Here is a 27,519-nt window from a genome sequence, read left to right as displayed (position 1 = left end):
TTTTTTTCTTTTTTATGCATTTGAAATTGTAAATAAATAAAGACATAAATAGTCCGTCAATGGGGCGCTCTATTCCGCCCACAAAACCCTCTAAATAACCATCCAAAACCCGCCAACAGCACTCTATATACATATCGTGAACTGAATATTAACCAAATATTAGCCATGTTGTTATTATAAGCACTAACGCAGACAAAATATTTTTTAGCGGCGGATTGATAGCACCCAGCTAAGTAGCCCTCTGCTTCTTTACTGTGAGCTGGCGGCGATATCCTGCTGCTCCCACATCATCGCGTCTTGGCTCGTCAAAGTTATTCTCGATTATAAGTCATGCCTCTTATCTGGATACTAGGAGGATTTAGCCATGAATCTAGAAGTTGTTCATCTGTGACATTCAATGTATACTTGGACATGGAGACAAACACAAACAACCAAAGTCAGTGTCTGCACGGAGACTTTTCCTTGTTAACCCTTTGTGTGCATCATGATTAATTCTTTATATAAACGGGAAGATATGGACATATCGGTCGTCATTGAAGTAAGAGCAGACTTAGTACAGTAAGCTATCGTTTCCTGAGATCGGTAGGTTGTGAGTTCAAACCCCGGCCGAGTCATATCAAAGACTACAAAAAATGGGACCCATTACCTCCCTGCTTGGCACTCAGCATCAAGGGTTGGAATTGGGGGTTAAATCACCAAATGATTCCTGAGCGCGGCCCACGCTGCTGCTCACTGCTCCCCTCACCTCACAGGGGGTGAACAAGGGGATGGGTCAAATGCAGAGGACAAATTTCACCACACCTAGTGTGTGTGTGACTATCATTGGTACTTTAACTTTTTATTATGTTTGTAGTTTGTATTTCTTGTTTAGCACTTAGCAATACTGCTACATGATGCTTAGGGTTTCACTAAAGCTGGATCTGTTTAGCAGAGCTTCTAAAACTTGTAAATCATTCTCCTTATATTCAGGATCAAAATATAAGGTTGTAGATCATGATTTTTGCCTAAATAATCGTTGTTGGCTTTCACAAAGTCTGCATGATTTGCATTGTTGTTGGTGATGAAGGAATCTGTTGTTCCCAGCGTTAAGTCACGCGATGAAGTGTCTGGCTAGCTCATTATCTCTAAAAATGGCTCAGGAATCTCTGTCAGATTGATACTATTTTGATCCTATCTATTTACTTGGCAACTTTGTAAGTCTTTCGGTGTCATACATCCGATATACAGTATATGATAATAGCTTCAATACAGAGGCAACTTGTTTTGCCATTCTATTGGTACTTTAAGGGGAAACCCTGGTGTACCCCGCCTCTCGCTCAAGTCATCTGGGAAAAGCTCTGGCTCTCCTCTGACCCTGAACAGTAAAAGCAGTCGAAAATGTAGGACAACTTTTTTTGCATCTGTGTCCTCAGGAAGAAAATGGAGAACTCGTGTGCCCATTCTCCATGACCTCGTCAAGCTCGGTTTCGGTCCAGACTGGACGTGAACGTTTCGTGGATCACAGCTCAGTGTCGTCCACCTCCTCCAACATGTCCCCTGTGCCGCAGTCACCGGCCCAGGCAGTCGCTGCTTACAGGGGCCGAGAGGGCTCTTTCGACTCCCGCTACCAATTGCCTTTGGACGACTTTAGGGTGTCGCAGGAGCCTCTGCTGGACCACATGGACCCACAGAACAGAAGGTAGTTTGTGAGCGCCATGAAAAGCTCCAGACGTGACTCTTGTCCTTTGTCTCCACCTCAGGATGCTGCGGCGAACGAGAGTGGGTGGAGAGAATCGTGTCTAAGTCCAAACTACCACGGAGACACTTCAGTGTTGCACCTCCCTAACTACCCTCCAACTCCTCCTCAGTCGCCTCTGCCCGTACTTATGATGTCACTGACTGCTGGGAAGTTTCCAGGGAAACGCCCACCGCCGCTTTGGCCTAAGTTTCAGGCATACCTCCCGCCACCTCCCTCGTGTCCGCCCAGCCTACTCAGCGCCTGAGAGGGAGGAACTTTGATGTCCATACAGAAGAAGGAAGAGGAAGCTGGCTGCTACTCACAGGAAGAAGAAAGTTGGATGAGGTGTTGTCCTCTTGCGTTCCAAATGTAAAATAGCAGCAGAAAGATGGAGGCAAGTTGAGTGTGCTGAAACGATTTCCTGATTGTTTGTTGGCTCAACTTAATTGGGTGTATATGAACATAATGTATTTATTCCTGCTGTGCTGTCGGCTAGAGGACAGCAGCTTCTCACCTGCTCTCAAAGAGCTCCTGTCTCCATGTTTTTAATTATTTAACATTCATATTGTGATCTTTCCAATTTTTTGATGTATATGTGTAAAACATGAGGGCTCTCTGCGACTGTTTTTAATGTCTTTGCGCTTTGGAGGATATTATGCACCTCCTCTTGCATATTTAATGTAGTTTTTTGTGAAAGGCATCAGGAGGAAGTCATAGCATTGAGAACAGGCACACTCATACATCACTCTCAACACACACAGCCAGCCATTTGTTCTTCTTACGTTCCAAAAAACACACATTTTCTTTTTATAAACCAGTTTATACATCCGAAGGTCACTATGTGTGCTCACAAAATTATTGTGATGCTGTTAGCAAGCCATATTGTCTTTATTTCAGTTCTTCACAGCCGGTTTAGTGTCAAATCTATCGGAAAACACTCCACTGTTTTTAATATGCTGTGTCAGCGAATATGTCACTGCTACATGTTTATTTTTTATCACAAAGATACCATTTGAGGAAAAACATGCCATTTTAACTCCGCCACTTAAATGTAAAATGTTGCAGCTGCCATCATGTCCAGTGTTATGTCAGTGATCGAGATTGAAATGTATACGCATGGCTGCTGTCTTCATTTACTCACATTCCGCCTTTTCACATGTTTGTGGGTTGAGCGCAACTAGGTTGGATGTCAAGGTGCCTTCAGTGGGCCAAGATGAAGCTTGTATGTATAAAACTCTGTTTCAGAAAGTGTTTTCTATGTGATGTATTGATAATGTAAACTCAGTATTGTTGCTCAGTGTTGGACCACTGGGACACACCTAAGCCATACGCTATGAGGTGAGAGCAGGGGTTGTTAAAACTGAAAGACAGAAGTGTGCGTTATATTTCTTGCCACTTGTCATGGTTTCTTGTTCATGCTTCATTACTGCTAAAAGTCCCTCTACATGGTACAGTTGCCCCTGTTTTGACTGATAAGGTCCCAACAATGCATGAAAGACATTGCTTGATGCCCTCTTTTTTTTTTTTTTTTTTTTTTAGAAGGGCAAACTCCTGTGTGATTGGTTCTTGCAGTGATGGATTTAAAGAGGTCAGAATCCAACAGGTGCATAGATGGCTGAGTAGGGTCCATACACGTCGGTTTTGTTTTCTCATGTTTCATCACAAACGCTGTCGCCTTTTCTGTAACGTGCCTAAACTATGGACAGAGAAGACATATTCATTTTAATTTTGCCTTTCATAACATTCAAACCTGAGAAGTCAATAAAATACTTTATACAATTTTGTCTTATTTCATGTGCATGATCCTTTACATGCTCTAATGTGAGGTGTAGGGTGTGATGACTTTTACTAGTAATGAGCCATGGAGCAAACAATTACATTCAGTTTATTCTGCAAATATCACCTGTAAAAATGATACATTAAACCTAAGTAGAGAACTCTGGAAAAGTTCTGTTCTTTTACTGTCAAAACATATGTAAGAAAGTTCCATTAAAAATGTTCGACATCAAGAAGCACTTGAAGCTACGGCACAAAGACTCCACCTCCTAGTTAGACATAAATTGGTTCATGAGGAGGAAATGTCCCCCCCAAAAAAGCAACTTTGCTCAAATATCCATCAGTGCTCTGTTTTTGTAAGATGCTAAGAGGCCCAACTTGCACGTTTCACATGTCAGTTGCCAGAGTCCAAAGTGAGTGAGTGCAAGATGATGATTTTACTTTTAAGGCTTCAGGAAACACCCAGAAAACTACAGTGAATCAGCAGCGCCACACTCCACAAGCCTCGTCTACAACTGTTGACCCCCTCGCCTCACAACTGATCAAAATCTGTGGAAGCTACTTATACTCTAGCCTTTTTTACTTCCATAAACACCATTTCTACTTGAACATTCTACACAGAACACAGCAGATGGCAGGATATTGGAAAGGGCATGAAGGAGAGGGGGGAGACCAAACAGGAAGTGAGGGGTGGGGCCAAAGGTTTTTGTGTCCAGCTCAAAAGGGTGAGGTCACATCCACCTATCCTTTCAAGGGGGGGGGGGGGGTAAGGTTCCAAGGCCCATTCCCATCCAGTCATCCTTTCTGCAGCTCCTCAAAGACCACCAAGGCATAGAAAAAGCCTCCTCAATCTGCTCCTGTAAGTGATTAAGATAGTAGAGACAGTCTTATGTTTCATGTCTTTTCATTTTCTTACATAAAAAGACACAAAGCACCTTTAGTAGGACGCTCAGTCTTGCCCGTATCGCCCTCCTCCGCTTGGCTCGCGACGCCACACAGCGACTGCTCTATTTTCTCATTCCTCCCTCCTCTTGGATGTGGCTCCAAGGGGGAGGAGCCTGCAGAAGATGGCGGCTGGGGCTTCACTGCTGAGGTTTGCTCCCTTTCAGCCACAGAGGCTCTGGTGGCGAACCAGTGTCGCACCAGATCTGCCGTCAAGCCAGTAGCCTTGGCCAGTTCCTGTAACTACAGCAAGGGAAAACTGCTGAGCTCAGCAATGAACATGCACTAAAGAACAAAAAGTAGTCATTGAAGCTCAGAATTCACAAATTACCCATTTTTAAAGTCTACATTTGCTTGAGCTTCTACTACAAAAACTGGAAACTCAGCCTAAATACGGATTTGACACCTACATTCAAAGTTCGATGAGGACCATCATACAACAAATGCTTTTTATGTATTGAAAACTGAAGCCAGGCCGCTGCACACTCATGAAAACGTAGCAGCTTAAAAGATGTCGTCGTTTTAGTCGTACTACAAGTAACCGACATTCTGTGCTTGTTCAAATAAAACACTGCTATCTTGTTTGCGCTCTGTACCTGGGACTCCTCCTGGCTTCCTCTGCCATCAAGGTGGGCCTGGAGGACGTGCACGTTCTCCTCCTGCAAGTCCTCCTGCAGGGCCATATTCTGGTAGGCGTCCAGCCACTTGAGCTGACTGTTCTTCTGCATGTAGCGACAGTCCCCAAACCAGCGCACCACGTCGGGGCGGGGCAGCCCCGTGCCCGAGAGGAGATCATCGTACTGAGCGGCGCTGGGCCATTGCGTCCGCGCATAGACTTGCTTGAGCAGGTGCAGCTGCTCTGCGGTTTTCTTGCCTCGCAGGACTGTGGGTTTGGGGGAGTGTGACGGTTTGGGGGCGAGGTTTGGCGCGGGGTTAACGGAGGTGCTGAGATTGGGGCAGTCCACCGCCTCACTCTCCGATTTACCATTGGCCTCGGTCACCTTCAGCATCTTCAGGTTGATCTTAATGGGGTTGACTTTGAGTTCTCCAGAAGCATCGTCGTTTAGTCTCTCCTCCCCTTCAACTTCCACCTGCGCCTCCTCTTCGGTTCTTCTCAGCGCTCGCAGTGCTTCTTCTTTCCTTTTCTCAGCTGCTGCAGCTTTCTTCTTCCGCTCAGTGAACCAGTTGTGGATCTCCCTCCGGGTCATCTTGGTCTCACCTCGCAGTCGGTCTACTTCTTCTGCTAAGGGCTCAGGCTCCAGGGCGAAGCTGGCCTCCAGCGCCTTTATCTGAACCAGACAACAAACAGTCACTCAGAGAGCAGAATGCGGTCTCAGTTCATGACAGATATTAAAGTGCCATCGAGTACATTGACATTTGAGTACACATACAAGTTTTCATGTAAAAAATTATGCAGAGTTCGCGTTTGTGAATTGTTTTAAGTAGGGATGTTCTGATCAAGGTTTTATACTGCCGATTCCAATACCGATCATCCATGAGTGAGATTGGCCGATACCATTACAGTTCACTTGTTTTAACTGTATATGTTTCAATTTATTTATGGAAATTGCTATTGACAGTTCAACAATATTATCACAATGTTTAAACTAGGGCTGGGCGATATATCGCGGGTTTGTCTCTGTGCGATATAGAAAATGACTATATCGTGATATTCGAGTATACATTCTCACGCAGTTGTTTTTAGCTGCTGGCATTACACTGCATGTGTTTCTCACTCTTTCTTGTCTCTCCTTCTCACAGAGACTTAAAACAAGCGCACCTTCTTACATACGTCACGTGTGCAACGTCACACGCTCCCGCGGAGCAGAGAGCTAGCGACATGGTAACGTTAGCTGTGATGCTAACGGTGCGGTGCGGGTGGTAATACGAGAGAAAGAAGGTGCAAATCTGGTAACAAATGAAGGCAGAATTAATTCCCAAGAAAAACAGCACGGGTCCATCGTCTGGCGGTGGTTTGGCTTTAAGCGGGAAGATGTTGAATAAGTATGCGGCAAAAGCGTTGCTACAAAAAGTAGCATCACTGCTAATGTAGCATCATTTGAAAAGTCACCTGCTAGAGAATGAGGAGTGCTTGAAACTCCGCATGTCAACATCTCCGGCCGGTGCCACACCAACAAAATGCCGAAGCAACTATTTCCACATCAACACCGTATGAAACAAAGTCAACAACAGAAGGAGATAATGTCCGCAGGAACCTACCACATAGCGAAGGACATACACTATTTGATTTCCAATTATGCAGCTCATTTATATTTGACAATAATTGAAATATATTGTGTGACATCATGCACAAAAGTGCACTTTATTTGTTTTAAACTATTGTAGTGGCATTCTGTACAAAAAGTGCACTTTAATTTAGTGTTGTTTTGATATGTCATCTTAGTGACATCATGCACAAAAGTGCACTCATAGCTTGTTTTAAAATGTCTCTGACAATCTTGCACTTTCTGTTTTGGAAATGACATGAATGTTTGTGCCACTGCTTAATAAATACAGTTTTGGTCAATTGTCTTAGTTGTGATTCCCCTCTCTGCATGAAAGTTTAAAATAAGCATATATTAATGAAGTATAACAAGAATGTTTTAATGTAGACACATAGAATCATCATACTGCTGTGAATATACGCATCAAGTGTTCATTCAAGGCTAAGGCAAAATATCGAGATATATATCGTGTATCGTGACATGGCCTAAAAATATTGAGATATTACTAAAAGGTCCTATCGCCCAGCCCTAGTTTAAACTAGTTCCTTATTATCTTTTATTACATACAGTTGTTTGATCAAAACAAAGTCAATAGCACACATTATTAAACAAAAGTTGTATATAGAGAACGTACAAACTTTTTATTGAATCAAAAATATTGAAGTTCAATGATTTAGTACATTTACAAACATCTAAAAATGATGCACAAAGCAAACGATAATTTGCTACCCAAGAATGTACTACAGGAAGAATCTTTAACTATTGAAAATGTGATATTATTAATCTCATATGTGAATCATAACTGACTTAAATTAAGAGATCTGTTGTGTTCATTGATGTAAATTATGTTACAAAATGAGGGCAGGAAATGGAAAAGGGGTAGGATTAAATAAATTGGGCTTCTTCCTTCTCCTTTTCGAACATGTTGTAAAGACAAATGTAAATATGTAAACTATAGGATGTGTCACTTGTAGCTGCATAAATGTTCAAAGTGAATTCAAACCAAACCAAAAAGTAAATACTACAATATACAACTCTCTTATTTAGACCCATTGGTTTTTGCCCTTAAAGTCCTCCTGTGTCTAGTGACAGAGTTTGTTAAACATTAACAAATACGACAACAAATCAAAATATTGATGTAATCACTCTTGTATCGATCAAATACTGATATTACCCTTGGTATTGACAACACCAATTTATAGATCGATTCGCCCTCCTCCTACATGTCGTGGATTATATAGATGGAATTTACGGCTGGATTTTGGAGGAGCCTTTCCTTTCAAAGAGCCATTCAAAATATTTGTATTTTTATCAAGGAAACAATCACTAGTATCACTTATATGATAAGATGTAAAGCAGTAAATCTAATTATTCTGAAATATTGACTATAATTGTATTTTTGTATTGTGTTTTGTAATGTAATGTACCACAAATATTTTTGTATTTTTAGTAGATAATTTACTAAGATTATTATTAGGGATGGCCGATAATGTCTTTTTACCGATATGCAATATTCCGATATTGTCCAACTCTTAATTACCGGTACCGATATCAACCGATACCGCTATATATACACAGTCGTGGAATTAACACAATATTATGCCTAATTTGGACAACCAGGTATGGTAAAATAAGGTCCTTTTTAAAAAAATTAATAAAATAAAATAAGATAAATAAATTAAAAACCTTTTCATGAATAAAAAAGAAAGAAAAACAATATAAAAACAGTTACATAGAAACTAGTAATTAATGAAAATTAGTCAAATAAACTGTTAAAGGTTAGTACTATTAGTGGACCAGCAGCACGCACAATCATGTGTGCTTACGGACTGTATCTCTTGCAGACTGTATTGATATATATTGATATATAATGTAGGAACCAGAATATTAATAACAGAAAAAAACAACCCTTTTGTGTGAATAAATAATAAATGATAAATGGGTTATACTTGTATAGCACTTTTCTACCTTCAAGGTACTCAAAGCGCTTTGACAGTATTTCCACATTCACACACACATTCACACACTGATGGCGGGAGCTGCCATGCAAGGTGCTAACCAACAGCCATCAGGAGCAAGGGTGAAGTGTCTTGCCCAAGGACACAACGGACGTGACTAGGATGGTAGAAGGTGGGGATTGAACCCCAGTAACCAGCAACCCTACGATTGCTGGCCCGGCCACTCTACCAACTTCGCCACGCCGTCCCAATGAGTGTAAATGGGGGAGGGAGGTTTTTTGGGTTGGTGTACTAATTGTAAGTGTAGCTTGTGTTTTTTATGTTGATTTAATAAAAAAATAAAATAAAAAAAAACGATACCGATAATAACAAAAACGATACCGATAATTTCTGATATTACATTTTAAAGCATTTATCGGCCGATATTATCGGACATCTCTAATTACTATCATTGAAAATATAATGTGAAATCCTATAACATGCATGCAAAGAACTCAGAAAACGTTTCCCATTTGGCAACTCGATCCTGTAGCCACGCCCCCTCAGGCAATATACTTCCTGTGTTGTGACCTCTGTTTACACCAGTCACATAAAAAATATACCTTCTCGCTTGTTCCTAATAAATGCTCTAAAACTACAACTGGTTCGGAATCAACAGTGTTCGGATTGTAATGATCTAAATATGATTAGCAGCAACGTAGAAAGGCGTCAACGTTGTGGCTCAGAGAGCGAACGCAGGCAACAACATGTAAGCTGGCTTGATGATGCGTACAATGCTAACTAGCGAGCTTGTTTCGGCACCCCTGTCGTCTCCTTGTCCTGCAATTCAGTGTGGAGTTTAGGAAAGAGGAACAGCGTATACCTGTGGCTGAGGCGAGCGTTCAAGACATTTTTTTTTTATATAATCAAGGTAAAACTGTACAGTAGTCGCCTTTGTGTGTGGCTTCTTTTATTTCTGTCAGCTCCTTAGTTTTTGTCATTCAAACAGCCCAAAAAGCGTCAGACATCACAGTTCGAATTCCACAAAGCAACAAGTGGCCATGCAAATGGGTACCAAAGAAAATCAGAGAATGTGTTGATCCCTGTGCCTGTGAGTTTACACTGAGTGTATGTACAATACCGTTGAACGGAAAACTGTAAGGAAAGTAGACAATATACCATAATTTCATGTAAAAACAACGTGTGGCACTCACCTGGTGGGGTTCTCTCTCCTTGTAACGGACAGCTGTGAAATCAGGAGACGGTGATCTGGGTAGTCTGCGTGAGGGAGTGGTGGGAGAGGTGGGAGTATGTGCCGATGAGGTCGGGCTCAGAGGAGCAGAACTGTGCTGGGGTGTTTTTGCACCATTGCTGCTGGTTTCAGATAGATCCATAGGGCTGGGGCTGTCTGTGTCTCCGCCCCCTGACGCGCCGCTCCCTGCTGATGACTTGTTGGGAGCACCTGTGCTGGAGCGCGGGCCTTTAAGGTTGCGAAGGTGGTAGCGTCGATCACTGAACCACTTGCGTACTTCTCGCACGGTAAGCCCGGTCAAAGAGATGAGGCGATCTACCTCCTCCTGGTCGGGGTACTGGTTGCACAGGAAACTATCCTTGAGAGTGTTGAGCTGCTCCTGAGACTTCTTGCCCTTGAAAAAAGTGGGATCCAGGAATGCGTTGATGCTGCGGGAGCTCAGGGAGCTGCTGGACGCGCCCACGGCTAGAGATGGCGAGGAGGATTTGGAAGAAGGGGAGGAGGCCTCATCCATTTTGAAGGAGTCACCGAGGTCCACATCATCTGCTCTTGTGCTTGAGGTGTCATTTTTATTACCCTTTACATCTTTGCTCTTCAGTCCATTGTTGTCTGTTGTGTTGCTGCCATGTGAAGGCTTGCTGTCCGTCAGCTTTTTGCCATCTTTATTATCGCTCAGCACGACGCCTGTATTGGTAGTTTTGATGACATTGGGGTTCTTAGCAACAGTGCTTTCACGAGCAGAATTGGCATGGCTGCTTGTGTTACTATTGCTCCTGCCATTAGCACTTTTGTGTTTCGTGCCGACGTTGCTCACCTTTGCATTGCCGAGATTATTGCTGCCCAGAGTGAGGTTGATAATGCTGGCTTGGCTGCTGCTACTAATGACGCTGCTAGCAACCCCTCCCCCACTCTTGATACTTTTACTGCTGCTAATGACATTGCTCCCTGTACTGCTGCTGGCCACCGCCCCCACAATCATGGTGGTGCCCTTGTCGGCTACTAGGGCTGCAGCAGGTCGGGCTTGCATCATGGGCCGGGCTGCTGCCTGGGGCTTGGGTGTGACAGCCAGTGCCACAGGGGCGCTACTGACCTGAATGCCATTAGCCACCACGGGCTGAGTGACGATTACTCCCCCTTGGCTAACAAGAGAGCCCTGCAGAATTTGAGGAATCCCAGTGGCCCCCAGGAACGTGATTGTTGGATGAGTGGGACCTGGGCGACTCTGCGACTGATTCTGTGTGCTGGTGGATGCAGTATGGATGATGGTGTTGAACATCTTTCTCCTGGCCTCCTCAATCTCATCAGGGGACCAGCTGATCCCTTGTTTGAGTCTCTGCGCTGTGAACCAGATCTTGATTTGCTCCTCCAGGAACTTTGTGACCACAGTCAGGTAGCAAAGTTCTGCCTTTGTAGGATATGGGAATTTACCAAAAGAGGTCTTCAAAAAGGAGGAGGAGTCCATTGAAGCATTGTAGGTGGGGATGCTGCTCAGAGGAATCATCACCTGGATAGGAACAAGATGTTTAAAGAGACTGTGATACATGTTGAACTTTTAACAAAGCTAAAAAAACTATAATTACCTTAGGGAGATTTTTGGAAGATGAGGCATCTGGGAAAGTTGTGATGGGTAAAGACTGATGCAGGCTTTTGTTCTGAACTGAAACGACCTACAAAAAATATTTAGCAAACAATTAAGTTCAACAATGAAGAGAACCGCAAGACAAAGTGCAGTTTACCTGTGTGATGGGGCTTTTGAGCACAGGTAACGCTCCAGAGCCGTTGACTATCTGGATTGCTGAAGGTAGCGTGACCTTAGTGGTTCCATTGTGGATGATTGTGGGTACATGGGCCACTGCAACCGAATTCTCTTTCCTCTCAGGTTCCTTAGAGCTGGAGATGGAGTGTGGGTCAGAGGAAGGATCGTAAGAAACTGCGTGGGACATTACAATTCGTTTAAGCTCCGATTTGCCTTTTAGCATCCTCATGATTGGGGTTTTAGTGAAGGTAATTTCATTATCCTTCCCCTCGTCCGTCCCAGTTACTATAGTCTGTTCTACTACTACCCTCTTGTCCCTCTTTCTCAGCTGAAGAGGGCTGTTAAATGTGCTTGGGTGAATCCTGGCATTATGCAGAGCCAGGCCCTCAAATTTAAGCGCAGAAAACCCACAGTTCACACAGAGGAAACTCGGGTCTGAACGGAATTCTGGGTGTCCAGCGTATACATGGTCCAAGAACAAATTAAGGTCATAGGTTTCAAAGTTGCAAGGCTTGCAAATATAGGTCCCTATGTCATCAAAGACAATGTCAGCTGCCTCGGTCTTAGGAAAGTCTGCAGGGCTATGTGTGCCCCTTCCAGAAATCGCTGTTTGCCGCTGAAGAACAGGAATGTCCGGTTCAACATCCTCTGATCGGTGTATGATCTTGCTGGGGATCATACAAGGTATAGTGGACTTCCTTTTGCTGGCCATAGTGTGGCCACACAGCGGGGAGGGGTGCTCTAATGGCTGCAAGTGGGGTGTGATTGGGAGGATGGGCCGCTGCTAGTAGCCTATAGGCCAGGCGTGGAGGGAGGAAGAGCACACAGCATGTCCATAGGTCAACTTGTAGCTCTCATGGCAGCCTGGAGAACAAAACTGGAGATGACAAAACATTCATCAGTTACAATTATAAGCTAAAAATACACCAATAAGTTGTTCAGTAGGCTTGGTTGGTTTCATGATTTGCCAAGTTTAATTATAAACACGAAACAAAGATATTGGCAACCAGTCTCCCTTTGTTCCAAGGCCTTACTGAAACCTACGAAACCCCCAAATATGATTAAGTAAAGGCTTCTTTACGCCATAAGACTGATTAAGGAGAATTAGTCTAGCCCACTGCTTCTTCACTTCTTAACTAACTGAAGGCTTTTTGGGAGTGCTCCTGTCTTACCCCCTTGTTTCCCCCCTCCCCCACGTCGCTATGTCTCACTTCCCCTCCTTCATGACACACCCCCTCACAAAAAGGGTATTTGAAAAAAAAAAAAAAAAGCTTGTGTAGCTTGAACACCTTCACAAATATTGTGACAAACTAGAACATCCATCAGTTTGTATGTGGTTTATAGATACAAATAGACAAACCAATCAAAGTCTTATCAGTGGGAATATTAGAACATTTTATAGTATTTTACCTTTGTACCCGGCGTATCCAAACAAATGACGAAACTTCCTGTGTGAGAGGTTCACCACTACACCCTCCCTCCCCCAGATGGAGAAGGGAATGATGAAGCATTGAAAGATGGCTCTGGGGCAACAGTTCACGGCCGCTCTGCGCAGACATGATGCCTCATGCACAGAGTGGCCAAACCTTGCAAACGCTTAATGGCTCTCGAGTTTAACAGGTAAATCCAAAAGCCTCTCAAAGTCCCGCACCTTCTAACACAAGATGCAGTAGTATGCCATATCAAAATGTCTGCCAAGTCAGAGAGTTGCTCTTCGCCAAACACCGGCAAAGGCTCACTCTTTGGTGCTGACAGACACACCAAAAGTTTCTAGGAAAGTTAAAATTGTTAATCAAACCTCACTCATCATGGGTGCTACACTCTTAAACATTATCTCTCTGTCTCTTTGCTCATGGAAATTATGCTAACTTGGGTTATAATTCGTGCCACTTTTATTGACATCACACAAAAAACATCAACAGTGTGCGTCAAGTCTTAGAAGCTAAAAAGTTTCTCTGTTTTCATGTCTTTATCTGTAAAAGTAGCATAGTAAAGAACGTGAAGGGTTAACACGCAAACGATCCGCGACTGTCGAAGGAACGTGATGCCCCTTGTTCCTTTGTGCACCCCCCCTCCAACCCTACCCGAGTTACTGCCCTGGACTCAGGCTATGGTGCACCCCTCCTGCTCTTCTGCCATTCAGTTCTGCATCAGAGGGCACCATGCTGCCAAGGCAGAGCGATCACATGAACGGTACAAAGGCTTATGGGTGGACAGTCTCAGCCATCCATTACGTGGTTGAGTTGGGTGTGACAAGCGTGAGCTAACGGGAGAGGACGGCGGGGGATGGGAGGCCACTTTAGGGCGAGTAGGGGTGTTAACTGTCGTGGAGGAAGCGCGGAGGTGTTTCTCAGAGGAATTTTCCTTCCAGATACCCCCCTCCAACCGCAGCACCCTGCCCACCCCCGCTCTTCAACGCCCCCTTTTTGCTCCAAATTACAATCGTGCAGTGCCCCCCGCCCCCTTCCTTGCTTGCTCAGCCTGGAATGTTCCAACCCAAGAAGCTTCTCAGCCAGTGGACATAGGCTAAAGTTCGGCCTCGGCAACTGTGTAGAAGGCATACACATGCTTTTAACATCGTCATGCAACCAACATGAATGAAAACACAAAATATGACAGTGTAGAATTGAACAGCCGTGTCTCATATTCCAAACCAGTGAGTCTGCAAATGTGTGCCTAAAAGATCAGGCCTGAAGGTCTCATTCGGGTGAGGATGCAAACAAAGCACAATGCAGGCCACGTTCCCAACAACACTTTCAGGTCGTTTGTTGACTCATCAGGTATGAAAGCTATGGCTTCAAATTGGATGTCACTTTGTGGTGATGCAGTTTGTCTCAGCATTTGCATGTGTAGGTTTCCTGTGAGAGACAGAGGCGGGGCGAGCGAGGGCGCATATATGCTTACGTTAGTGCGTGTATGTGGTGTGCGGGGGTGGCTGCCTGCATGCCTGTGTGTGAGGCTTGTTTACGGCGGTAGCGAGGTGGCTCGTTTTCCTGCGTGGGATAGTCACAGATGATACAAAAACAAATGTGTTTTGTCTTGTCTTGCTCTTTCATAACCTGTATTATCCACGCCTGGTCAGTGGCTCTGCACAAGGTAACCTCCTTTCACTCCCCGGCCTGACTTTTGTTACGGCCTCGAGTGAATCCTGCACCGAGTAAAGGGCAATAATAGCAGACACTCGCGTGCACACATACATACAGGGGAGTTGGGACCCTGCAAACTTAGCTGCATAGCATAGGATTGCATAGCGAGTGCTATGTGTGAACAAAAACATCCATCACCAAGCAGCGGACACGCTTGATGACACTGTTCAGGTTCTTGTTTACTCTGTTTCATGCTTCCTTGCTTTTTACGTCACTCATACTCACCTCCCGCCCCCTCACCCATTCTGCTTCCCCTCCCTCACCATAGTTACTCCCCCTCGCAGCATGTTTATTCGAGGGAGACAGGTCGGCAGCGCCACTGGTGTGTTACTGTCCCCATAGCAACCACCTCCTACCCCTTAACCCCACCACCCACCAACACACACACACACACACACAATCACTGGATCGAGAGCGGTTTGTTTGTTGGCAGTATTTGGCGCGGCCCTGCCTTGCTTCTATTTTAGAACGTCACTCGGACGTTTCCCTGCTAGAAGAAAGTTATTGGGCAGAGATGATGCAGACTCTTCCTGTTGACTCAACGTCTGAGTGCTCTTCCAGACGTGTGCCCGGGTTACTGCCCTGTTCCTGCTCTTCGTTGCTCAGGGTTTGTCCTGCAGCGACCAAGGCCCTGCAGGTATGGTGTCACAACCCATGCGCAACATCTTTTAGATGGTAAATGATGAACCTTTAGGCGCTAGTAAATTAACTATCTGTAACCATTCACTTCAACTCAGCCAAACATCTTCTTTGATCGCCCATGCCTCGGACTCAATACAAAGAACACTTCAATGACAGTTTCCTACAGGGTCAGATCATCCTCGAGGCAACTCTCAGGTCAGAGAGCAGATGGCGGCGTGGGTTGTGAAGGCCTGCATTGCTGTGGCCTCTGCTGGAGCAAGCAGAACTGGGCTGCTGAATAGAGAGAGGGAGAGAGCGAGAGAGAGAGAGGGAAAAAATGGCGGAGCATCGTGCTCTGTTCTGTCCAGCCTAAAATGGCTGACATCACAAGCTGTTAACCAGCCGAGCACACAGTGCAAAGCCGAGGCGTTTGCTGACCCGAACCTACTATGGCTGGATGGGATCAGTGTGCTCTTGGAAATATAATTGGCTAGGAGTATGTCAACTTTGTAGATCCATGCGAACAAATAATCATAATGATTATGAAGGAGGTACCAAGGCCTTGAGTGAAGACAATACAATAAACAAACCAATGTGCAAAGGCAATTCAAGAATCTTTTCTCCAAGAGAGTAAACATTGGCTTCCAGCAGCACAAGGAACAAACACTGCAAGCTTGAAGCGCATTTAGTCGACCAAACTTTTGTCGCTTTCTGCCTTCACAACAGAACAACTTGACCTAGTCTACTAGTAAACACATAGATAGAGCTGGCGGGATTACATGCAGGTCTGTGACATCTTAACCCCCCCATAAGAGCCTCACACATACACTCATAACACTGCATGAGTTTTTACCAGGCTAACTTGCAAACAAATTGGTAACTATTATCCATTACTTTATGGCTTCTCAGTAAATTAATTTAATCAAAACTTGCAATCTTTAAAAGTGCAATTACTCAATAGTTGGAAGAACAATTGTATTTAGGTTTAAGTGTTTGCAATTCAATGTGCACTGTATGAATAATAATATATAAAAAGTAGCATGTGTTAGTAAAAAAAAAAAAAAAAAAAGCCAAGTAGGAAACGTCATAGCCAGCCTGCGCGCAGCTGCGTCAAACATTTGCCTCAACGATGCGTGTTCATCTCCTACTCAAGTTAGGCAGGCGGAGTGAGTCCCACAACTTGGTGGGTTTGACAATAAAACGAAAAGCTTTGAATGAGGAAAGACAAACACCCCTCAGTTCCTAGAACAACCCTCTCGCTCTCCCTCTCTCTCTCTCCCTCTCAGTCGACTGTCGCCATTTTAAGCAGGCGACGTGCAGCTGGCCGTAGCCCGCGAAGGTGGACGCTCCGCCGCGGCGAAGTTCGGCGGAGGTGAACCGGCCTTTTGTGCTAGAGGAGACCAGGAAGCGACACTCACCTCGCCGTGGTCGGAACATACGCACGCAGAAGTTTTCAACCACAGGAGCTCAGCGGAACCAGTAATTGACGGGCGGTCTGCGCCTCATTGATGGTAACTTCAAGGTGGGAGCTGCTCGGTCCATCGGCCGGTGGCAAGACGCTGGAACCCGGCTGCTGGCGACCGCGACCACCCCCTTCGTCTCGGGCTTGTTTATTTCGAGTGGTTCCAGTGTGAAAGCAGCCAGCGAAGGGGAGGAAAACACGGCGGACGTAGCGAGGGAAGAGACGGACACGTGATGTCTACGTCACTGACGGTGGAGTTGGCGTGAGAGCGAAGAGCTCGACTACACAAGAGCAGCCGCCATGGCTTTGTCACCGAACACCGGGGGGGGTCAAACTTTTTGGTGCATCTTAGTGGCACACGGCCCTGCTTTAACGCCATTTACACACCTGTCTCCCCCAGGTGACAGCTCTTAAAGAGACAGGCACGCACAAATAGCTCCATGTTCCTCAAACAACCCCACTGCTCATCACCAAATGCTTAATTCAACTCTAAACCAAAAAAATAACATTCATTTTAATTCAGATTAACTTGACATTGAATTTACCTAGTGTTTATGGCTGTGAAATATATTCTGCATTTACTTACTCATTCACTCAAGGTCATTACAGTACAGTATTTGAGTAATTCCTTGTCTATAATACAGTATTTATGTCAATTTATTCTGTTTCCCCCTCCCTGAATAAACTCTACAAACTATCCCACTTTCTTGTTATTTATTTTCCTATATGGTTCCAAAGGGCACATGATTTCCCAATGCATTTTTGATTGATCGATTGAAACTTTTATTAGTAGATTGCACAGTACAGTACATATTCCGTACAATTGACCACTAAATGGTAACACCCGAATAAGTTTTTCAACTTGTTTAAGTCGGGGTCCACGTAAATCAATTCATGGTACCGGGTAGCCATTTTGGCTGGACTTAAGGTTCTGTTTCCATGGCTGTACTGTACCTGCGGTAATGTGAGAGAGAGCAACAAACTGGATTAAAATGGATCGTTCAAAAATAAATTAAGGGACTGTACTGAGACAAACTGTACCCTATTTTAAAGGCTCGCTAGCTCATGAAATAAAGTTTAATCGGTGGAATCGATCCATATGAGCAGTGGTCCCCAACCACTGGGCCACGGCCCGGTTCCGGTCCGTGGATCGATTGGTACTGGGCCGCACAAAAAAAAATAAAATAAATAAATCATTTATTTTTATTTTTATTTTTTTAAATTAAATCAACATAAAAAACAAGATACACTTAGTGCACCAACCCAAAAAACCTCCCTAACCAAATTTACACTCATTCACACTCATTCGCACAAAAGGGTTGTTTCTTTCTGTTATTAATATTTCTGGTTCCTACATTATATATCAATATAGATCAATACAGTCTGCAGGGATACAGTCCGTAAGCACACATGATTGTATTTCTTTATGACAAAAATGTAAATAAAAAAGGTTGGGGACCACTGCATATGAGCATGTCCAATGGTCAAGAGATTTGAGTAAGCTGCTGCCATTGTCAAAGCCAAACTTTTATATATTTTGTCAACGCAGTCCGGTTAAGAATTTCCGAATGCAAAGTCTGAAAAGGCTAATTGTCCTCTGTTCTAATTGCGCATAATCTACGGCTTTCATCTCTTATGTGTTTGAGATGAATAGATGGTGTCCAGTCTCATTTCACAAGTAGGTTTCCCCGAAAGAGTAAGCCGCTTATTAGTTTAAGATACTTTGATAAATGCACTAGTTCTCCAAAAATAATACTCATTCATTTTTGTGCTTACCCGAGACTAGACGCAAACAGACAAAATGCTTTTTTCCCCCCAAAATACTGTACGTTGTTACCTGCAGCAAGCTTGGCTAACGCTAACAGCCTACTAAATGCTACACGTGAAACATAATTAAAAATGCCTTTATTTGAACTTACCAGCCGAAAACTGCTGTGAAAACACCAACATGTACCAGGTGATGGTGTTAAAAGTCATGTTTGATAGTCTCACGGCTGCTATCCAGGCTATTAGCCGTCTTTATTGTCTTCATAGCCTGACTTCATTGCCTACATTACAATAAAGTCAACCAAATGATGCATTTTATGAAACAATATTACATACCAGTGTACAAAACAGCCATGGTAAAACTTTCCACAAGGATGCAAACTGAAGAGAAAATGTTTTGAGTGCTTGTCTGTAGTAGACACACTTCTTCTAACTGTATTTCATGCACAAAAAACCCCAAAAAGCTATTTCAGAACCATGCATGTTTCTCCACCAAACTTGCAAGTTAAGGATCTGTAATATACTGAACTTTCAACGTTTGAAGCTAGGTATTGCCTGCAACAATATCTGGTTTTGCCTAGCTGGCTGTCAATCCAGTCAGGCATGGGCACGCCTAAAATGTCCACACATGGGTGAATTCTTTGTTAGATAAAATATCACATATTGTGTCTGTGCTGAATATCGTTATATCGAGCATAAAACAATGTGTTCATCTTGTCAGATAGAAATGAACCAAAACAATATTAAGGCAAAATTTAGTCCAAAATCCCCATAATCCTCATTGTCAATTTATAAAATAAAACTTTTAATTAAATTGTAATATTGTCTGTCTAATATTGTCTGTCTTTAATGAAAATTCACACAAAAAGTACACACAACGTGTGGAAGATATGTCGTTACTACATGGAGTTACTAATATATCATCAGCTCAGGAAAATTGGGGTCAAACTGTCATGGTTATTTTGAGCTCCAGTTGTTGTTAAAAGCATGTGGATCCATGGTATGTCAAGCTCAACAATCAAAAGGAGGCCATCTACTGGACATACCAGTGTATGACATTAATCCAATAAATGGCTGTTAAAACTTTTGAAAGAAGCAATATACACTGTATGGTTTGATGTGTTCATCAAGTCTTATGTTAATATGTTTATATATTTTCTTTTCTGTAATTGCATTTTATTTACATCTGGCTCCACTTTCTGTGCAATTTAGTTTACATAACCACTTTAAAAATATGATCTATCCCTCCTCTCATATTTGTTCGTTCCTTTATGAAGTAAAATGTGCATAGCAATTCTCCAGTTACTGTGTTTAAAGCAGCTGTAAAGCTAACAAAGTGGCACATATTTGTTGCTGTTTTTTATACATCAAAAGTAATTATAGTTCTGTGGCATCATTTTTGTTACTGACTACATTTTACAGAATGGTGTTGTTAGACTATACAAATGGGACCCATTACCTCCCTGCTTGGCACTCAGCATCAAGGGTTAGAATTGGGGGTTAAATCACCAAAATGATTACTGGGCACGGCCAACGCTGCTGCTCGCTGCTCCCCTCACCTCCCAGGGGGTGGGGGTGATGGGTCAAATGCAGAGGATAATCTCACCACACCTAGTGTGTTTGTGACAATCATTGGCATTTTAACTTTATATAAATTGTACATATGAAATATTGGCTGCATAGTGAGGAAATTGGGATTTAAATCACCCTTTGGGCATCTCTGTGTGGAGTTTCCATTTCTGTGGGTTTTCTTCAGGTACTCTGGAATTCCTCCCACATTAAAACAGATGCATGTTAGGTTAAGTGGGTATTAGTTTAATTTATTTCGAACATGCATGCAGTTACAATACAGTACATCACATATTTACAGTTTCACATTCCAACTCAGAAAATGAGTAGGAAGAAGCAGAGTTTATTTAATTCTACCCTTTTTCCATTTTCGAAGCAGTTCATGACACTGTTCACTTCCTCTCAAAATGTAACACAAACACACAGAAAACTGGATGAATAAATAAAGCTCACACAGATAATCAATAAAGTGTGGTTCACATAACTGGCAGAATATAAATGACAAATGATGTCTTATTCATCAATAAGGTTCAAGATGGTCTTCTTCCTTTTTACTTTAACACACACACACACACACACACACACACACACACACACACACACACACACACACACACACACACACACACACACACACACACACACACACACACACACACACACTATATTTATTGTGTATTATATTTGCAGAAATGCATGTACTGTATATATACAGTCGCGATCAAAAGTTTACATAGACTTGTAAAGAACATAATGTCATGGCTGTCTTGAGTTTCCAATAAGTTCTACAACTCTTATTTTTTGTGATAGAGTGATTGGAGCACATACTTGTCGGTTCCAAAAAACATTCATGAATTTGGTTCTTTTATGAATTTATCATGGGTCTACCGAAAATGTGACCAAATCTGCTGTGTCAAAAGTATACATACAGCAATGTTAATATTTGGTTACATGTCCCTTGGCAAGTTTCACTGCAATAAGGCGCTTTTGGTAGCCATCCACAAGCTTTTGGTTGAATTTTTGACCACTCCTCTTGACAAAATTGGTGCAGTTCAGCTACATTTGTTGGTTTTCTGACATGGACTTGTTTCTTAAGCGTTGTCCATACATTTAAGTCAGGACTTTGTGAAGGCCATTCTAAAACCTTAATTCTAGCCTGATTTGGGAACTCCTTTACCACTTTTGAAGTGTGTTTGGGGTCATTGCCTTGTTGGAACACCCAACTGCTCCCAAGACCCAACCTCCGGGCTGAAGATTTTAGGTTGTCCTGAAGAATTTGGAGGTAATCCTCCTTTTTCATTGTCCCATTTACTCTCTGTAAAGCACCAGTTCCATTGGCAGCAAAACAGGCCCAGAGCATAATACTACCACCACCATGCTTGACGGTAGGTATGGTGTTCCTGGGATTAAAGGCCTCACCTTTTCTCCATTCCTTTACACACGTCAAAAGTGGTAAAGGAATGGCTGAATCAGGCTAGAATTAAGGTTTTAGAATGGCCTTCCCAAAGTCCTGACTTAAACATGTGGACAATGCTGAAGAAACAAGTCCATGTCAGAAAACCAACAAATGTAGCTGAACTGCACCAATTTTGTCAAGAGGAGTGGTCAAAAATTCAACCAGAAGCTTGACAGAAGCTTGTGGATGGCTACCAAAAGCGCCTTATTGCAGTGAAACTTGCCAAGGGACATGTATCCAAATATTAACATTGCTGTATGTATACTTTTGACCCAGCAGATTTGGTCACATTTCCAGTAGACCCATAATACATTTATAAAAGAACCAAACTTCATGAATGTTTTTTGTGACAAACAAGTATGTGCTCCAATCACTCTATCACAAAAAAAAATTTAGTTGTAGAAATTATTGAAAACTCAAGAAAGCCATGACATTATGTTCTTTACAAGTGTCTGTAAACTTTTGACCACGACTGTTTATGCATGTATTTATATGTACCGAAACTGACCACCTGATGTCGCTGTAGATCTTACTGACCTTACTGGCAACATAAACGCAGGGACGTCGCACTCTCTGATTGGCTGTTCCTCGTCGGGGTCAAACAACGTTGCGCATGCTCAGTCGGCCTTTGCAAACTAGCTTCTGAAATCTGTCAGATCAGCGGACAGTCCTCACCGCAAATACCTAACCTTATTCAACTATACTAATTCACGTTACTTTACTTTTAAGTCCTTTTGAGTTGTTGTTTTTCGACACTGGTGTCTAAAGGAAGCCGTGGAGAATGACGAGCAGCGTGAAGCGGAAAGAAGAAAATCATCTACAGAATGGGGGTGTAAAACAATCCACATGGAGCAAAGCGTTCAACAGTAATGCAGTTTGGGAGGAGAAGGTCAGTCAGCAGCGCTCTAGATATACAATCCGTCATGTTGGCTTCCCAATACCTGATTTGCTAACCAGAGCACATTAGCTTGCACTCATGCTAAAGATTAGTACTATTCATTTTTTTTAAACGCAGTCCAATCTGAATGATTTAAAGTGTTAGTGGCATAGTTGTACATGCATGACAAACATTGCATGAATGTGCAGTCTTTCACTGCCAACAATTTATATTCAATGATTTTGCCAAGAAGAAACCATGTCCATTCATTCTTTCGTTACTGTTTTGTTGACTCCGACTTAAGTGAGGATCTCAGTTTTTGTTCCATGACACCAAACTGTGACCTAAGGTCAACTACCACCACATAGTGTGTGCAACACTACTCCTAGTCATTGTTATAACTCAAAAATAGTCAAAGTATATTGAAAATGAACAGTAATTAACTGCCCTTAAATTCAGATGCAAGTGACCATATATTTTTGTGTATTAAAAATGTTATTCCATGTAGTTATTAATTGCACTTAGGGTAGTGCTGTATGGCCTAAAATCTACAGGTATATTGCGATATACATTGCATCCTCTTGTGCTAACAATACATCACAATATGTTATTTGGGCATATAATAGAACCATTTCAAAACGGATTGCAAAATGCTGCTAATATGATGTATGTGGTAACATCATTTCCGGTTGTATTATATTCTGTTTAAGGCCCCAGTTTAACCAAGTGCAGCCCTGGATACTATACTTGGTATCGTCAATATTTGTAATGATCTGTTTACATTTAAGAGCTCCAGTTAGCATGGCTTCTTGTTTCCCCTTGTGGTGTGTAGTTTAGAATTTTTGGCTATTCTTCGTCCTCCAGTGTTAATGGTACTTGGTTAGTGACTTAGAAGCAGCTTTGCAATGTGGAAGGACGTTTGCTGCTATATCCCTGGCGACGATGCTGCGTTGCGCTGAGGAAGCGTTCCCTACAGCTTGTCGCTGTCAAATTTGGCGGGGACCGCTAAAACTTGTCATCAACATGCATTATCACGACATGACATTCGTATTCAAATCTCTATTGTCGGCCATATTTCTATCATTTATATAGCGCAACCCTAATAGAATTGCACACAATTGTTATCAACACAACATAGTATTTATTTGGATCAATTTGTAACATTGCTGCAGTGATTTATTTAATCCCATTTGTCGTTGCAGGATGAGTTTTTAGATGTCATTTACTGGCTGCGGCAAATCATTGCGGTGATCCTTGGTGTAATTTGGGGGGTTGCCCCACTGAAAGGATTTTTGGGAATAGCCATGTAAGTAAGCATTCTTCTTCAGCTTTGCCGACCAACCTCAGCTACTGCTGACTTAAACATATTTCCTCATACTTTATATGTTGCATTTGTTTGTTCTGAAAGGCTGATATTCCCTTTTTGCATTTGCTTCTTCAGATTCTGCATCATCAATGCGGGTGTCCTGTACGTATACTTCAGCAGCTTTCAGCAGATCGATGAGGAGGAGTACGGGGGAACGTGGGAGCTCACCAAAGAAGGCTTCATGACATCTTTTGCTCTTTTTCTGGTGGGAAGATTTTTTACTGTGGGATTATTAGGCCTGGGCTGTTAATCAAAAAGTCAATTAATCAAACGATAAATGACATTGAACTGGATAACTTTGCCAGCATCGATATATTGCTATATTCGTATAAACCCTCTTGTCAGTCATCCACAATCTTTGTCTCTGTGAGTAGAGGCGGGACTGCTAACTTCCGACAGTAACAGAACCTTGCTTGTTGCTGGTGAGAAGCATTGCAAGGTAACAAAATAAGAAGGAGAACAGATTATTGCAAAGCCAAATTTCCAGTGTTGGAATATTTCGACTTCAAACACAAGCAAACTTAATTTATCAACATGTACGGATAATCCAGTACATCAGGTGTGTTTGGAAAGTGATGGCTATCTCTCTCTCTCTCTCTCTCTCTCTCTCTCTCTCTCTCTCTCTCTCTCTCTCTCTCTCTCTCTCTCTCTCTCTCTCTCTCTCTCTCTCTCTCTCTCTCTCTCTCTCTCTCTCTCTCTCTGTCTCTCTCTGTCTCTCTCTGTCTCTCTCTGTCTCTCTCTGTCTCTCTCTGTCTCTCTCTGTCTCTCTCTGTCTCTCTCTCTCTCTCTCTCTCTCTCCCCCTCTCTCTCTCTCTCTCTCTCCCCCTCTCTCCCTCTCTCCACTCCCCAAAAAAAAAAAGATTTTCCAACTGGTACCAGAACTGAGCTTCGAAATATTCAATATTTATTTCAGTATAAATTTTGCTAACAAAGATTGAGTCCATTTTATGTACATTGTTTTTTTAACTTAATAATCAAAAGTTTTTGACATTCCAATTACAATGGTAAAAAATACTAATGAAAAATCCAAGTTTATTGCGTTTACTATTATTATGTATTATGATTAAATTAGTGCTTCAATTGGTTTCAAAAAATGATGACAATAATATGCTTTATTGGCAATAATTTTTGAGACAATATATAGCTAAATGTATTATCTGCCCGGGCTTAGGGATCATAGACTCTCTGAAAAACTCCTAAATAGTATTAAATCAGGGATTTAAAAAAAATGGAAAATAACTTACACAAATCCCCGAGAGGGACAAGTGGTAGAAAATCGATGGATGGATCTAGTATTTTGATAGCATCATTTGACAAATAAATTAGGGAGTAGGAGAGGGCTGCAGGATTAATCGACATTGAGGTTTTAATTAGTGTGATAACATAACTGTCGTCACTGGCATTTGAGTGACAGAAATAATTGCCAATCAGTATTGTTGAGCCTCGTGTTCCTTTGTCTCTCGCTTCAATTGGTAGAAAGATGTCTCACTGTTTGCATCGCTCTCAGCACCTGAGCACGTTTGTTCAACAGTAGAATTAACCGAACCCAGTGAGCCCTTTACTCAGTCATCCACAGTCTTTTTCTTGGTATGCGGAGAGCAAGACTGCCAGCTTTACACTCACAGGAATCACTTACAGAGTGCCTCGCTACTCGCTAGTGAAGTTCTGCAAAGTAAAACAATTTAAGAGGAAAAAAATATGATTTTAAAGCCAAATGTCACGTGATAATACAACATGGGCGAACAAGCATGAATGCCGTGATGGCAACAACAAAAAAAGACAAAGCCCAACCTCATTTGATGTTCAATATTAAGTTAAATTTTGCTTATAGAAATTAGTCCATTTTTGGGGGTTTGTTTATTTATTGAGGATAACTAAAAGTTATTTAAATTTCAATTACATTACAATGGTAAACACTTCTACAGTAACTAGAAATAAAAGTTCATATTCTTTTAAATGGTCACTTGCATTATTATTATATATTAAGATCATATTACATTATAATCACTGTATATTTATCGGTTATTTATTCAGTTTAAGAGCATGATGTAGACAAAAGCTCTGAGTCTGTCTGCATAAACCCAAATATATAAATTTTTAAAAAGTAAATTATTGCATTTTGTTCGAATGTGTAGACAAGAATATGTTGATTAACAGTCCGAAACCAACATGTCTTCCTTCACTCGTTATTTTTGCAGTTTTATGCATTTATATGTATGTTTTTGAGAGAAAAATTGCAATTAGGTTTTTTCTCAAAACCGTACAGCCTTAGAGTAGGTATTGTTCTCTTGGTGAGTATTCAATTAACTCAGAGATTTTACCAGAATTATTCATGCCTGTCATTTGTTTGTCCTTCCCAGGTGGTGTGGGTAATATTTTACACAGCCCTACATTTTGACTGAAAGGATTCCACAGGACACTTTATACGAACATTTGTGTCAATGGTCAAGGCGCACGGAAATCATGGCTTGGGAGGTGGCGACATACCCAGTCGGACTCCTCTTCCGTGTGTACTGCATCATGGGAATAGTTGTTTGAGAATGGACGCAATTAAATCAGTTTCTTTTGGTTGGTTCTGTTTTAAAGGGGCCCCAACTTTCCATTTGTCTTTCTCATTTCCTCAAGATGTTTTCATTGTGTCTAAGAAACACTAATCACATACGTTAATTGAGATTGGTTAGTGTCGATGTATTGATAGAACATGCATTATGTAGAAGTTCATATTTTTCATGACTTGCTACAGTCTTATCTGCTTGATTTGTACTGAAGAGCTGGTCCGTCGAGTTCCAAGGTTAATGCAACACCGCAACAGTTTTGCTTTTATTTTTTTTTAACATAAAAACAACAATCAGATGTATTAATAACAATAGACATTAATATTTGTCAGTTGCCTGTCTATAAAAATATTGCTAAATTATTATTTGGGCAATAGCCAACTCTTTTATCAGCTACTGTGTGTCTGGTTTTAAAGGTGGATGCATTTTTTTCCAGGCAAGGCAACGGTGAGGAAATACTGTTCACACATGTAAGCTAAATTTAGCCTGTTCGCATATCTAATTGTGTCATTTAGCGTATATGTATTTTAAGATTGGTTCCATCACACGGAGCTTCCAGATCAGTCTCACCGCTTGTTTTGAAATTTGAAATTAATTTAAGATATCCTGTAATTTCTGTATAATGAACATGTCGACAACATTGGTGTACTCAAAATACCGGTACGTACCTTTGTTATGTCATGCCTGATGGAACATAATGCTCAGTATTTTATAGTTGAGAACTTTTGTTCTGAGTTCTTACAAAGTTGTAATGATACTGTTTGCCTGGTGTTTAAAAGGATTGTATTTTCTGATCAAATCTTTTGGGAATCATTAAATAGGCTTCATTTGGCCTCCATTTTCGAATATGTTTGGCCTCTTTGATTTTTTGTTTCAGGTTTTCATTGCCTCCTAAGTTATATGAATATATATATATATGTATGTGCTAGAATTTTTAAATCACAATTTATAAAATGCCCTAGTGCATGGGTGTCAAACTCTGGCCCAAATTTGGCCCGCTGCGTAATTTCATTAGGCCCATGATGCAATATTAAATTAACATTAGAGCTGGCCCGCCGGTATTATACAGCGGCAGTGCCGCTGTAACACCGCATT

General features: G+C 42.1%; 3 protein-coding genes across 5 annotated transcripts in view; 2 read left to right on the top strand and 1 right to left on the bottom strand.

The window, feature by feature from the left end:
- Nucleotides 1-3,496, top strand: part of LOC133653917 (1-phosphatidylinositol 4,5-bisphosphate phosphodiesterase gamma-1-like) — a 38,834-nt gene extending 35,338 nt beyond the window's left edge. For both annotated transcript variants that reach the window (XM_062053753.1, XM_062053752.1), the window contains exons 32-33: nt 1,413-1,678; nt 1,740-3,496. In XM_062053753.1, coding sequence (XP_061909737.1) covers nt 1,413-1,678; nt 1,740-1,782 — 309 coding nt within the window. In that variant the 3' untranslated portion in view covers nt 1,783-3,496. The remainder of the gene's footprint in view (nt 1-1,412; nt 1,679-1,739) is intronic.
- Nucleotides 2,552-17,180, bottom strand: LOC133653918 (zinc fingers and homeoboxes protein 3-like). 2 transcript variants are annotated; one of them, XM_062053755.1, is made up of 7 exons: nt 16,791-17,180; nt 11,586-12,482; nt 11,430-11,516; nt 9,812-11,353; nt 5,032-5,724; nt 4,429-4,672; nt 2,552-4,350 (listed from the first exon to the last, which is right to left on the bottom strand). In XM_062053755.1, the coding sequence occupies exons 2-7, from the start codon at nt 12,315-12,317 to the stop codon at nt 4,340-4,342; spliced, it is 3,309 nt and encodes a 1,102-aa protein (XP_061909739.1). In that variant the 5' UTR covers nt 12,318-12,482; nt 16,791-17,180; the 3' UTR covers nt 2,552-4,339. The 2 variants fall into 2 exon arrangements, with proteins under 2 accessions (XP_061909739.1, XP_061909738.1); XM_062053754.1 differs by having other exon boundaries at nt 2,556-4,350; nt 4,429-4,678; nt 16,791-17,179.
- A 5,033-nt stretch (nt 17,181-22,213) lies between these two features.
- Nucleotides 22,214-27,272, top strand: rab5if (RAB5 interacting factor). The gene is made up of 4 exons (XM_062052093.1): nt 22,214-22,515; nt 23,706-23,809; nt 23,945-24,074; nt 26,230-27,272. Exons 1-4 carry the CDS (start codon nt 22,408-22,410, stop codon nt 26,269-26,271), a joined length of 384 nt encoding a protein of 127 aa, XP_061908077.1. The 5' UTR covers nt 22,214-22,407; the 3' UTR covers nt 26,272-27,272.
- Nucleotides 27,273-27,519: the final 247 nt, after the last annotated feature.

Source organism: Entelurus aequoreus, linkage group LG07 (genome assembly GCF_033978785.1).
Source record: "Entelurus aequoreus isolate RoL-2023_Sb linkage group LG07, RoL_Eaeq_v1.1, whole genome shotgun sequence".
Lineage (NCBI taxonomy): Eukaryota > Metazoa > Chordata > Actinopteri > Syngnathiformes > Syngnathidae > Entelurus > Entelurus aequoreus.
Note: the sequence above shows the minus strand (reverse complement) of the source record. Positions and strands in the feature narration are given on the sequence as shown.